At 35.1% G+C, this 14,382-nt stretch overlaps 1 protein-coding gene across 1 annotated transcript; it reads right to left on the reverse strand.

The window, feature by feature from the left end:
* Positions 1-13,238: 13,238 nt before the first annotated feature.
* On the reverse strand, positions 13,239-14,174 carry LOC119536877 (olfactory receptor 4X2-like). Its single transcript, XM_037839585.1, has one exon. It carries the CDS (start codon positions 14,172-14,174, stop codon positions 13,239-13,241), a length of 936 nt encoding a protein of 311 aa, XP_037695513.1.
* Between the last annotated feature and the right edge of the window lie 208 nt (positions 14,175-14,382).

The following is a 14,382-nucleotide window of genomic DNA, read 5'->3' on the forward strand; positions in this document are numbered from 1 at the left end:
ATCAGAGCCATACATAAAAAAAAAAAACTAATGTTCTAGATGTTTTAATCTTTTTATATTGGCTTTTGTTTTCTAAACATTGTTTCCCAAACTATTGTATATTTGGATTGCAGAACAGTTTGTAAGGTGAATATTTTTTTTAATATGCGTTATTAAAAATGTGGTGAGTGAAGCTAATTTTCAGCTTTATTAAGGAGAATTGCTTCATGCCCACCCAAAAAATACAATCTTAATGGTTGTGGCCTTTTTTGATCAGAAGGGTTGATATTGTTTGAGACCAAAAATAAGAGTTTATAGACCTTTCAGTTTCAACTTATCTTTTACGTTAAGAAGGATTTGCATAACATTGAATTTATAAACTCTTGATTTGTGAAATCCATAGTTGATCTGTTGTCTTCCAACCAAATGTCTACACTTGTTTGACTTTTCCATCCTAAGGATATTTCACTTTCCCTTTTGTCTTACTTCAACTTCCTTTAATAACTTATCTTTTCAAGTTCAATTTTCACTCTTTTCCTTGAATATGTTATGCTAATTTAGAAACATCAGTGAAACTGTCAGAATGCTAGTTATCTTAGTAAGGCTCTTGTAATTAAAACATGCGAACTACAATCACTAATTTTATTGTATCAAACATTAGGAGACACAGTTTGATAAACAGCATGGCTTGTATGAAAACGGAGCGAGTGTGGTGTTCTGTATAGCTGTTACCTTATTGTTCAGTCTGCAAAAAATAATGGCTTAGATGTCTGATTTGCTTTCACTTATTAAATATGTTCATCATGGGTTGATGTCTACAAAATCAGATATTGTTAAATTAGACTATGATTTAATAAAAATTATGAAAGCTTACTGGCCTAACATTTTATTTTATAACATTGAGCATGGATTATTTATAGCCAGAGATATCTTTGAGCTTTACTGTCATAATAGGGACTGACAATTTTTAGGGGAAAGAGCATTTACTTGTGTTTTTTTGGCCTTTCTTTCAGTAGACTTGGCTATTTTGCAGTTAATCTACTGCATAATGGTATTCTAGACTTGATATTACTAAATTTTATCATACATTCGTAAATGATTTTTCTTAGTGATGAAACAGACACAGATCGATGTCTGCTTTGCAGCAATAAATAGGGCATGGTATGCCTGGGGAAAGGAACCTTTGTAAATAGAACTACAATTTAAATGAAAGAAGGTGACAGTGAAGTCAGAATTCTGTTCAAACTAAACGATAAACACAAAGTGATACCTTATAAATATTTGGAAATTTTGATCATACCAATTGGACACGATTCTAGATAGAATAACAGAAAGAAAATTTTAAAGACATGTAAAAAGTCTTGTTAATAAAGTAGTTTTACTACCAAGTCTCAAAAACTTACTGCTGTTAAATGCTTCCATATGAGAGAGTTGCACTATTCTGCTACCAAATTTGATTCCCATGTCTAAAACATGTTGTCGTAGGACTGTCATTCACTTGATTTCAAAACAATGTGCCAGCACACATGTAGTTATCAATTTTTTTTCTGTCAGCTATTCTGTTTATATATGATGTTATATACTTTTTAGGTGACATTTTTAGTATTTTTAGCAGCCTCCCTAATAGGTTCCTAATTAGGGAAATGAAGAAATCCTCTTTTCTGGTATTTTAGCCTTCTTCAAATAATAAGTACCAAAGTGTTGAAAATATATATTTTAGACAACTCCTGCTTTATACCTTCTTTCCCTTATTTGGGAATATGTATGTGTCCTATTGGCTTAATTGGGTAGATTTGCAAAGCATTCCCTATTTTTGACATATAGGAATGGTAGTTAGAACATAAATATTTGAGTTTGGTGTAAATGAAGAGGAAATAATGAGTAAATTTCCTAGGTTTATTGAATTCAAGGGTGTATGCCTTTTAAAACAATCTGCAATTCAGAGATATTGCTGGAGTTTATTATGTGGGCATTTTCTCTTTAGCATCGTATCAGTGCAATCTTCCTATCTGGAGTGTTTCTATATTAGATTTGGAAAGTTGACAGCTAAATTCTTTAAATACGTTACTGGATATGCAATATAAAGAAATTGTTAATTTTGTGTGTGTGGGTAGGAAAGGATATGAGAAGTCGGATAAAAGAAGAAAGAAATGAACTTATACTGAAAAGAAAGAATGAGGCAGTTTAGTATTATGTTTAAACTTTATCTGCTTGATAAGATTTCTCCCAGAAGGAAAGCTTGGCATTTTGAAATTGATATCAGTACTTACCTTGCAATGCCTGAATGAATTTAACTAATGCCACTGCTTAGGTTTTGTCTGTAAATATATATAGTCAGTAGCAAGGATTTCTAATGTGTTTTCCTTCTTTGTCTTTTAAAGTATGAGCAACATTTGACCAATGTTCATTTCTCTTGCATTTTATTTAAAGTAAACCACTGAAAAAGAAAACCTCCTTAAAATTTGTTTATTGTCTTTTGCTCTGCTTCATAAGACTAAGAGCTTATTTTGAAAAATACCTCCTACCTCATTAGCTAGGCAAGATGCTGTGATGATAAATCTATTCTACATAATGTTTTTAGAAAAAGGATTAGGAAAAAAACAAAAGAAAGTACATCTTGCCTTTCCTATTGAAGGGAAAAGAGAGAGAATTAAGTATTAAGTGTTTCTGACAGGGGTATGGTATTAGAAGAATACTTTAAAAGACTGAAATTTTTAAAAAGTGCTGAGTAAATTCAGGTATTTCTCCTGAAATACTATGCAGTGTACTTTCTACAGAAATTAGTGCAGTGAAAAAGCTCAAAAAAAATTTTTTTTTAAGTGGTGTTTTCCAGATAAATTCTAGGGACACATATTTACATAGTCACAAAATTTAATTCTGTAATTGTGGAATGCCTGTATGCTTTGTTTGGTACATGTACCATAGAGAGGTCAATGAATGTAATACTCCTATCTGTGAATATTTTAAATGTTGAAGTAAATATAAGAAATGTGAAAAAAAATACCAGAGGGAGAACTGGAAAATTCATAACTATGTGGAAATTAAATAATACACCCTTAAACAAGAAAAGGGTCAAAGAAGGAAACACAAGTGGAATTAGAGAAAATCTTGATGTGAATGAAAATGAAAACATAGTTTACAAAAACTTAAGGGATGCAGCAAAGGTAGCACTGAGAGGGAAATTTATAGCTCTAAATTATTGCATCAAAAAAGAAGAAAGAATTTGAGACCCTTCTAGGGAAGATGGTGAAGTAGGGAGCACTCAGTCCTTGAGCCAAAACAGCTCTTAAAAAGGTTGGAACTGTCTGAAACAACTTTTCTAGTGTTCTGCCGGACAGAAAAACACTTTACATCATCCAACGAAGAGGAAGAGGAATAGGCTGATAAACTGTGGTAAAGAACAGTGAGTTGCCTTCTCTGGGTGTTAGCTATTGATGCCCATCCCTGATTCTTACAGGCTACCTTGGGATATAGTCCCTAGCTAGCTGGCAGTTGACAGAAAGGGACATAAATTATCCTGTTCCCCAAGAACAGGGATGGGCACAGCCAATCACTGATCACAGCTTTTTATTAGTGAACTTGGATCACTGGGTTGCAGCATTCAGCTTTTTCAACCCCACCCCAGAAACAGGCAGAGAGAGTGGGGATTTAAAGACACAGTGCTTCTTCAGGGATGCAGGAACAGTTAGCTGAAGGGCTGCATTTGCTGGTCAGGCCAGTAAAGCACAACTTTGGGGAGCTGTCAAAGAGAATTTTAGTCTCTTCCTGATCCCCTCCCCAGGGTACTTTGGAACTTGCCTACACCCTGACCAGCTCCTGGCCCTGTTTTGGCTGGGAAATAATGACTTGGAGAAGTCCTGTTGAAGGTGACCATCCTCCAAGAATTTTCCATCCAGGAAAAAGCAGTTAGAGAAATTAAAGTAGTTTAACAAAATATGGAAGCAAAACAAAAACAAACAGAACAGGTCAAGATTTCTGGAGAAGGAACAGAGAAAGATTTCTCCTTGATGTGAAAAAAATTCACAAAAAGTGCAGCTATAGAAATTATACCACATATCCAGGGCAAGAATCAGATGAAGAAGAGTTGAAAAAAATCTGATCAGTTAAATACTGGCTAATCTAAGTGTCTAGAATAAGGCAGGATAAGGATCAAAGAAGAGCTTTATTACATGCCAATCATCAATAAAATCCTAGTAACAGAGATAATCTGGCCTTCGGGGTAAACGCATCGTAATAATCAAATGCCTAGACATCAGCAAAAAAAAAAAAAAAAAAAAAAGTATCAAACAAGCCATACTATGAACCAGGAAGACTAAGGTAACCAAATGAAAACTTCAGAGGAGACAGACAGAATTTGGAAAAACTAATTAAAGAAGTTCAAAGAAATCTCCTACCTCTATTCAAGGAGATGAAGGAAAATATGATTAAAGAGATAAAGGATATTAATACAAAAATGTTTGAGCATAAAGAAGAATCTGAAATTACAAAAAGAAACATAATAGAAATTATGGGGATAAAAGACACAATAGATTTTATTGAAAACATTCTAGTGGCATAAATCCACAGATTTGAACAAGCAGAAGCAAGAATCAGTGAACTAGAAGTCAGGGGGATTTAAATCTTACAAACAGAAGAACAGATAAAGAAAAAAATGGAAACAATGGAGCAGGATGTCAGTATTTGAATGACAGCACACAAACATATGTGTTATGGGTGTCCCAGAAGGTGAAGAGAAGGGAAAGGGGGCAGAAAGAATATTTGAGGAAATGGTGGCTGAAAATTTTCCAACTCTTATGAAAGGCATAAATATGCATGTAGAAGAGGTGCAATGTAATCCAAACAGAATAAATGAGAAAAAAATCTACTACAAGACACACACTAATCAGAAATGCCAAAGATAAAGAGAGGATTCTGAAAGCAGTAGGAGAAAAGCAATTTGCCACATTCATGGGATCCACAATAAGACTAGTGCCATTTTCTCATCAGAGACTATGGAAGCAAGAAGATAATAGTATGATATATTTAAGATACTGAAAAACTGCTGGCCAAAAATTCTTTATCCAGCAAAAATGTCCCAGAAAAATGGAGAGTATGAAATATTCACCAATGAAGAGAAATTTAAATAGTTTGTTAACCAGAGACTTGACCTACAAGAAATCTTAAAGGGAGTTCTGCAGGCTGAAGGGAAAAGACAGGAGAGAGTGGCTTGAAGTAGTTTAAAAAATTAAAATTAATTAAGGTTGACAAAAAGGGTAAAATGAGAGACAAAAAAGATATGACATATAAAAAGAAAGTATAAAATGGCTGAAGTATGTACTGTCTTTACAGTAATAACATTGAATGTTAATGGATAAATTTCCCCAATCAGAAGATAGAGATTGGCAGAATTGATAAAAAAAAAAAAAGTGTGATCCAGCTATATGTTGTTTATAAGAGACTCACCCTAGACCCAAAAATACAAATAGGTTGAAACTGTAAGGATGGAAAAAAGTTATTCCATGCATAGTAGTAACCAAAGAAGAACTGTGGTAGCTATAATAATATTGGACAAAATAGACTTTAAATGCAAAGCTGTTATAAGAGATGAAGAAGGACTCTACATGTTAGCAAAAGTGGCAATCCACCAAGAAGAAAAAAAAATAGTAAATATTTATTGCACCTAACCATGGTGCCCCAAAATACATGAGGCAATCACTGGGATCATTTCAGTGGAATCATTCCAAGAAATATATCAATATTGCCCAAACTCTTCCAAAAAATTGAAGAGAAGGGAACAGTACATAACTCATTCTATGAGGCAAACATCACCCTCATACCACACCCAAATAATGATACTACAAGAAAAGAATATTACTCACCAATTTCTCTTATGAATATAGATGGAAAAGTCCTCAAGAAAATACTCAAAAATTGAATCCATTACCACATTTAAAGGATAATGCATCATGATCGAGTATGTCTTATCTCAGTTATTCAAAGGTGGTTCAACACAAGAAAATCAATTAATGTATTACACCACATTAACAAAACAAAGCAAAAAACACACACAATCATATCAATTCATGCAGAAAAAGCATTAGTCAAAATCCATGCTCATTTCTTGATTAAAACAGAAATATAGGAAAAGAAGAAATTTAATCTACATGATAAAGAGCATATATGAAAAGTTCACAGCTAATATTATACACAATATTGAAAGACTGAAAGCTTGTCCTCTAAGACCTGGAACAAGACAAGGTTGCCCACTATCACCAGTTATTCAACATTGTACTAGAAATTCTAGCTTGAGCTATTGGCATGAAAAAGACATAAAAGGTATCCAAATCAGAAAGGAAGAAGTAAAACTTTCATTTTTTGCAGATGATCTGATCATATACCTAGAAAGTTCCAAAATATCTACAACAAAGTTACTAGGGCTAAAAACCAAGTTCATCAAATTGGCAGGATACACAAAGAGATGGAAAATTCATTAGTAATGAACAATATGGGGAGGAAATGAAGAAAAATTCCATTTACAACAGCAAATAAAGGAATTAAATATCTAGGAATAAATTTAACCACGGTGGAAAGGACTTGTACGCAGAAAATTACAAAACATTGCTGAAAGAAAACAACATGACCTAAATAAAAGGAAGGACATTACATGTTCATGAATTGGAAGACTAAATATCATTAAGATGTCCATTCTACCCAAACGATTTACAGATACAGTACAGTCTGAATAAATTCCCAAGAGTCCATTTTGCATAAATGGAAAGGCCAACTATCACATTTATTTGGATGGGTAAGTGGCCCTAAATAATCAAAAACACCTTGAAAAAGATGAACAAAATAGGAGAACTCACACTTTTGACTTTAAAGAATATTACAAAGCTAAAATGGTGAAAAAAGCATGGTAGTGGCATAAGGATAGATAAACTGACAAATGGAATCTAATTGAGAATTCAGAAATAGACCCTCACATCTATCATCAATTGATTTTTGAAGAAGATGCCAGGTCCACTCAACTGGGAAAGAATAGTCACTTCAACAAATGGTGCTGGGAAAACTGAATATCCATATGTGAAGGATGAAAGAAGGCCTGTGTTTCACATTTGTATACAAATTTAATTTAAAATGGATCAAATACATAAATAAAAGAACTAGGACTATACTATATACATATATGTATATATACTATATATATACTATATATATATACTATATATATACTATATATATATACTATATATATATACTATACAGAAGCATTGTGAAGACCTTACGGTCGGCCTTGGTTTCTTAGACTTTACACTTAAAGCTCAAACATCAAAGGGAAAAATAGATAAATGGGAACTCCTTAAAATTAAAACCTTTGCACATCAAAACAGATTGTCAATAAAATGATAAGACAACCTACTCAAGAGAAGAAAGCATTTGGAATCCACATGTGCCGGTTTGGATGTATTATGTCCCCTAAAATGCCATGTTCTTTAAGGCAATCTTATAGGGGCAGACATATTAGTGTTGATTAGGTTGGACTCTATGGATTAGGTTGTTTCCATGGAGATGTGACCCACCCAACTGTGGGTAATAACTTTGATTAGATTATTCCCATGGGAGTGTGGCCCCACACATTCAGTGTGGATCTTGATTAGTTTACTGAAGCCCTATAAGAGCTCAGAGAAAAGAAGCTCAGTGCTGCAGCTGAGAGAGACATTTTGGAGATGACTGCTGGAAGCAGACTTTTCCTAGCCCAGAGTTTGCTCCGGAGAAGCTAAGAGAGATGAAGCCCAGAGTTTGCCCAGGGCTATGCTAAGACAGGACCCCCAGGTGCTTAGAGAGAAACATCCTGGGAGAAAAAAACAAGAATGCACAGGAGCTGAGAGACCCTCTTTTAATTTTTATCCTAGGAATATATACATCCCAAGATTTTCCTTTTATCTACATTCACATATATAATTCAATGCTATTAATTACACTCACGATAGTGTGCTACCAACACCACCATCCATTTCCAAAACTTTAAAATCAACCTCAATAGAAATTCTGTGCAAATTAAGAATCAACTCCTCATTCTCTAACCCCAATCTATCCCTGGTAACCTATATTTTAGATTAAACTCTTATTCTAATTAGTTCATATCAGTGAGATCATACAATATTTGTCCTTCTGTGTCTGGCTTATTTCACTTAGTGTAATGTCCTCAAGTTTCATCCATGTTGCATGCATTAGGAATTCACTCCTTCTTACAGCTGAATAATATTCCATTGTATATATATGCCACATTTTTTAAAATTAAATTCAGTTTTATTGAAATACATTCACATACTATACAGTCATCCATGGTTTACAGTCAACTGTTCATAGTACCATCTTATAGTTATGCATTCATCACCCCAATCTATTTTTGAACATTTTCCTTACGCTAGAAAGAATCAGAATAAGAATAAAAAATGAAAGTAAAAACGAACACCCAAATCATCCCTCCCATCCCACCCTATTTTTCATTTAGTTTTTGTGCCCATTTTTCTACTCATCCATCCACACACTAGATAAAGGGAGTGTGATCCACAAGTTTTCACAATCACACTGTCACCCTTAATCTATATTGTTATACAATCCTGTTCAGGAGTCCAGACTACTGGGTTGGAGTTTGATAGTTTCAGGTATTTACTTCTAGCTATTCCAATACATTAAAACCTAAGAGGTATTATCTATATACTGCATAAGCATGTCCACCAGAGTGACCTCTTGACTTCATTTGGAATCTCTTAACCACCCACTGAAACTTTATTTCGTTTCATTTTGCATCCCCCTTTGGGTCAAGAAGATATTCTCAATCCCATGATGCCAGGTCCAGATCCATGCCCATGAGTCAAATCCTGCGTTACCAGGGAGATTTGCACCCCTGGGAATCAGGTCCCACGTAGGGGGGAGGGCAGTGAGTTCACCTGCTGAGGTGGCTTAGATAGATAGATAGAGAGAGAGAGAGAGAGAGAGAGAGAGGGAGAGAGAGAGAGGCCACATCTGAGCAACAAAGAGGTACTTACGGGGAGACACTTAGGCACAATTATATGCAAGTTTAGCCTCTCCTTTGCAGTAATGAGCTTCGTAAGGGTAAGTCCCATGATAGAGGGCTCGGCACATGAAACCACCAGTCCTCAATGTTTGTGAGAACATCAGCATCAGTCCAGGTGAGGAAATCCAACACTTCCACATTTTCCCCCAGCTCCTCAGGGGGGTCCTGCAAATATATTTTTATTCTCTACCCAAATTACTTTGGGATGTGTCACTATTTCACTCTAACCTATACAAACCTACCATATCTCACTTCCTATTCAGAGTTCCATGTAATTGTGGTGTTTGAACAAACTGACTGTAGAGTTATACTGTTTAAAAAATACAGATCCTGCACCAAATAGACATCTCTTCCCTTGGTATCATGTTGAAGTTGAAATTTTAAAACACAGTCAGTTTTGAATATACCACATTTTGTTTATCCATTCATCAGTTGATGGGAACTTGGGTTGCTTCCATCTTTTGGCAACTGTTAATAATGCCACTATGAACATTGGTGTGCAAGTAGCTGTTTCCTTCCCTGCTTTCAATTCTTCTGGGCCTTTACTAGTAGCAGGATTGCCAAATATATGGTAATTCTATACTTAGCTTCCTGAGGAACTGCTAACTGTCTTCCCCAGTGGCTCTACAATTTTACATTCCCACCAGCAGGGAATAATTGTTCCTCTTTCTCCACATCCTCTCCAACACTTATAGTTTCCTGTTTGTTTAAATCAGCCATTCTAATATGTATGAGATGATATCTCATTGTGGTTTTGATTTGCATTTCCTTAATAGCTAATGAAGAAATAGTCCTTTTAACTAATAGTTCTTAGAAAACTGAATATCCACATGCAAGAAAGAAAGTGGACCCCAAACTCACACAATATAAAAGAGTTAACTCAAAATGGATCAAAGAGTAAAACGTAAGAGGTGAAACTATAGAACTCTAAGAAGACAGGGAAATATCTGCAGATACTTGTATAGAGCAGCAGATTCTTACACTTTACACATAAAACATGAGCAACAAAAGAGAAAATATGTAAACTAAATTAAATCAAAATGATCTTTGTGCATTAAAGATCATTATTCAGAAATTGAGTAGACAACATACAAAATGGAAGAAAACAGTTGGTTATTACATATGTGATAAGGGCTTTATATCAAGAATATATAAAGGGCTCCTATAACTCAAGAACAAAAACATTAAAATCTCAATTAAAAAATGGGCAAAGTACTTGACTAGACATATCTTCAAGAAGATATACAAAAGGCCAATAAGCACATGAAGAGATTCTCAACTTCAGTGGTCATTAGGCAGATGCAAATGAAAACCACAGTGAAATACCACCTCACACCCATAAGAATGGTTATTATCAAAAAAAAAAAAGGAAAATAATAAGTGCTGGAGAGGATGCAGAGAAATAAGAAGACTTGTACACTGCAGTGGGAATGTAAAATGGTGACCCACTGTGGAAAACAGTTTGGTGGTTCCTCACTAAGTGAAACAGAATTACCATATGTCCTAGGAATCCAACCCAAAAGATATACCTAAAAGAACTGAAAGCAGAGAATCTGACAGATATTTGTACACCGGAATTCATAGCAGCACTATTTGGAATAGCCAGAAGGTAGGGGTTACCTCAAAGTCTTTCAGCAGATGAAAGTGTAAATGAAAGGTGGTATATGCATACAATGGAATATTACTCAGCTTTAAAAAGCAGTGAAATTATGATATATGCCACTAAATGGATGAAGCTTGATACAGTCATTGAGTGAATAATTCAGGCAAAAGGGATAGATATTGTATGATTCCACTTATATGAAATAGCTAGAATATGTAAACTCATAGAAAAAGAAAATAGTATACAGGATACCAGGCCTGGAGAGAAGGAGTGGGTGTCAATGCATAATGGGTGTAGGAAGAAAGTTCTAGTAATGTATGATGGTGATGGTAGCAGAACCTTGTGAATGTGATTAATCCCACTGAAGGATTTTCTTGGGAGTGCTAGAGATGGGAAAGTTTATGTTGGGTATAATTTCATTTATTTTGGCTGAGGTCAGACATCTTTTTGTATATTTAAAGAAATTTGTATTTTCTGTGAACTCTGTTCCTAAATTTTCCCAGATTTGTGTTTTGGTTCTTTTTATTATGTTCTAAGAAGGATTTATGTATAGAGATGAGTTCTTTCTGATATGAATTTGTAAATATGTTCCCTCCCCAGCTTTTCATTTGTTCCTTGACTTTGTTAATGATGTTTTTTTGACAGATACATGTTTTGTATGTTATGTAGTTAATTATCATCATCAGCCTTTATGGCTTCTGGAATAGCTGAGACCCCATTGTTTCTTATTTTTGAAGTTGTATGGCATGTTTGATATCTGGTGGGCTAGTTTCTTCTCATTTCTCTTCATTTTCAAAGTTCCCCCAGCTACTGTCTTTCCACACAAACTTTAAAATTAGTTTTAAATCTGTCCTTGATCCCTTATCCTGCCCCCAAAAAAAGCCTGCTATTATTGTTATCGAAGTCACCTTATATTTATAAATTTATTTAGAATGAATTGACATCTTAGTGATGTTGAGTCTTCTCAGTCTGAAAAATGACATGTCCTTCTATTTGTTAAACTCTTCTTTTGTGGTTTTTAGTAGCTATATATGCAGACACATACACAGACAGGCTTATATTTGTTTAAGGAAACTCTGAAAGGAAAACAGAGATTAAGAAAATTGTTTATCTGTTGGGATAATGGGAGATGGGATGTAAGGAATAAGGAAGGAAGGGAACAAAACTTTTTACCATATACTTTTTATTTTGTTATTTTTTTAAATATTATTATGCATTGTTCACAAAATGAAATAAAAATTTAAGTATTTTTTAAAATTAAAAAAACATATTTAATGGTTTAGGATATTCTAAACACAAAAGCAATGGAAAAAATAAATAAGCAAAACTGATAGATTTTACTATGTAGAAATGAAACACATTTAAACATTGAAAAGGTTGTAAAATGACTTAAGGTCAATTACACATGAAAGCATCCACTCACAAAAAAAAGGAAAAATGCGAATTAAACAATAGCAAGATGTCTATGAAATTTGAAAATATTTCACCTTTTCATTTAAAAATAATTTCTGATGTAAAAAGACTTGAAATAACACTACAGATAATTACTGTATACCCCTAATCCAATTCCTCAAATGTTAATATTTTTCCACATTCTCTCTATCAGTCATTCCCTCAATAGATAGATAGACAGACAGATGGGCAGACAGATATTTCCTCTGACTTGATTGAGAATCAGTTGCAGAGTTTAATGCCTCTTTATCTCTACATACTTGTGACTAATTCCTAAAACCAAATTCATTTTCAGACCTGTGCTCAGTACAGTTATCAGATCAAGAAGTTAGACATAATTCTATTATCTAATCTGCAGACCTTTTGTGCCACTAATGTCCTTGATCTAGTCCAAGATCCAGTCCAGGATCATGTGTTGCATTTACTTATCATGTATTTTTAATCTGCTTTAATCCGAAACAGCTCCTCATTCTTTCTTTTTCTTTCATGACTTTGACACTTATGAAGAGTAAAGGTAAGTAATCTTCTAGAATGTTCTTGATTTTACATACTTTCTGTGTGTTTTTTATGTGATTAAACTCAGATATGTTAGAAATACCAGAGATATGATATTGTGTGCTTCACAGGTGCATCATATAAGGAAGCAAAAGACATCAATATGTCCCATTATGGGGAAGTTAAGTTTGATCAATTGTTTATGGGGGTATTTTCCAGGTTTCTCCATTTCAAAGTAACATTTTATAAAATTATAATTTATTTTTATAAAATTATAATTGATAAGCATTTTGTGGGGAGATACTTTGACACTAGGTTAACATCCTATTTCTCATAAAATATGTTTAATGACAGTGTTCCGTGCTGTCAAAATCACTCTCACAGAAAAACTATTGACCACAATATTATTTATAGTAATAAGAATTGGAAACAACCTAAATATCTAAAAATAGAAAAAATGGCTTGTAATATTATTTAAAGCCAAAAGAGAAAATCTTTTACAGGAATTTAAACTGAAATTTTTGGAGATGGGTACCAGTTAGAATAACTCTATAACTAACACATGCTGTGAAATGTCCTTCATCCCATATGATTCCCTCAGGTATCTGATTTGGACACAGCCCCATTCTAAATTCAGGGATCCAGTACTCAGCCCCAACCATCATCTGGTCTCATTGTCCTGACCCACAGCTTCTTCATGGCATTCTTAAACTCAGAATTTCTCAGGGTGTAGATGACAGGGTTGAGGAGGGGAGTGACCATCGTGTAGAACACGGCCACTATCTTGTCCACAGTCAGAGTGGCAGAAGGCCTCAGATAGATGAAGACGAGGGGCCCAAAGAACAAGACAACCACAGTGATGTGGGACACACAGGTGGAGAGGGCCTTGAGCCTCCCTTCAGAGCTCTGGTTCCTCAGATGGAGCAAGATGACCACATAGGAGACGAGGAGGACCACAAAGCTGATGACAGACAGGGTGCCCCCATTGGCAACAATCAGCAGACCAATGAGGAAGGTGTCAGAGCAGGCAAGATTGAGCAGTGGAAGCACATCACAGAAATAGTGATCGATCACATTGGGGCCACAAAAGGGCAAGTGAAAGGTGAGAAGGATTTGGGCAAAGGAATGCACAAAGCCCCCCAACCATGCAATTCCCACCAGGATGGCACATACCTGCTGGGTCATGATGGTGGTGTAGTTGAGGGGCTTGCAGATGGCCACATAGCGGTCATAGGCCATCATGGTGAGCAGGAACATCTCAGTACCACCAAGGAAGTGAAAAAAAAAAAGCTGTGTCAGGCAGCCCCACAGAGATATAGATTTCTGATCAGTCAGCAAATCAGAGATGAGTTTGGGGGCTGTAGTAGAGGAGTAGCATATCTCCACGAAGGACAGGTAGCTGAGGAAGAAGTACATGGGGGAGCCAAGACTTCTGCTGGTCATCACAGTGATTACAACGAGGAAATTCCCCACCACAATTGCCATGTACAAGGGCAGAAATATCACAAAGCAAACTCTCTGCACCTCCTGATTGTGAGAAAGTCCCAGAAAAATGAATTCAGTGACATTATGTGAGTTAGCCATGAAGTCACCACCATCAGATAGTAAGTTGGGTGGGGTGATCTGAAAGGATACGAAACAAGAGACTCTTCATTAACATGAGTGGGGGAATTATGTAACAAACCCAGGCACATCTGTGAAGTTTGTGAGCTGGGTATCAAAAGAAGAGTAAGAGTTATGTGTAGAAGGAAGAGCATTCCAAGAAGGCAGAAGAGCAAGTACAAAACTGTGA

The sequence above is a fragment of the Choloepus didactylus genome, chromosome 6 (genome assembly GCF_015220235.1).
Source record: "Choloepus didactylus isolate mChoDid1 chromosome 6, mChoDid1.pri, whole genome shotgun sequence".
Taxonomy (NCBI): Eukaryota; Metazoa; Chordata; class Mammalia; order Pilosa; family Megalonychidae; genus Choloepus; species Choloepus didactylus.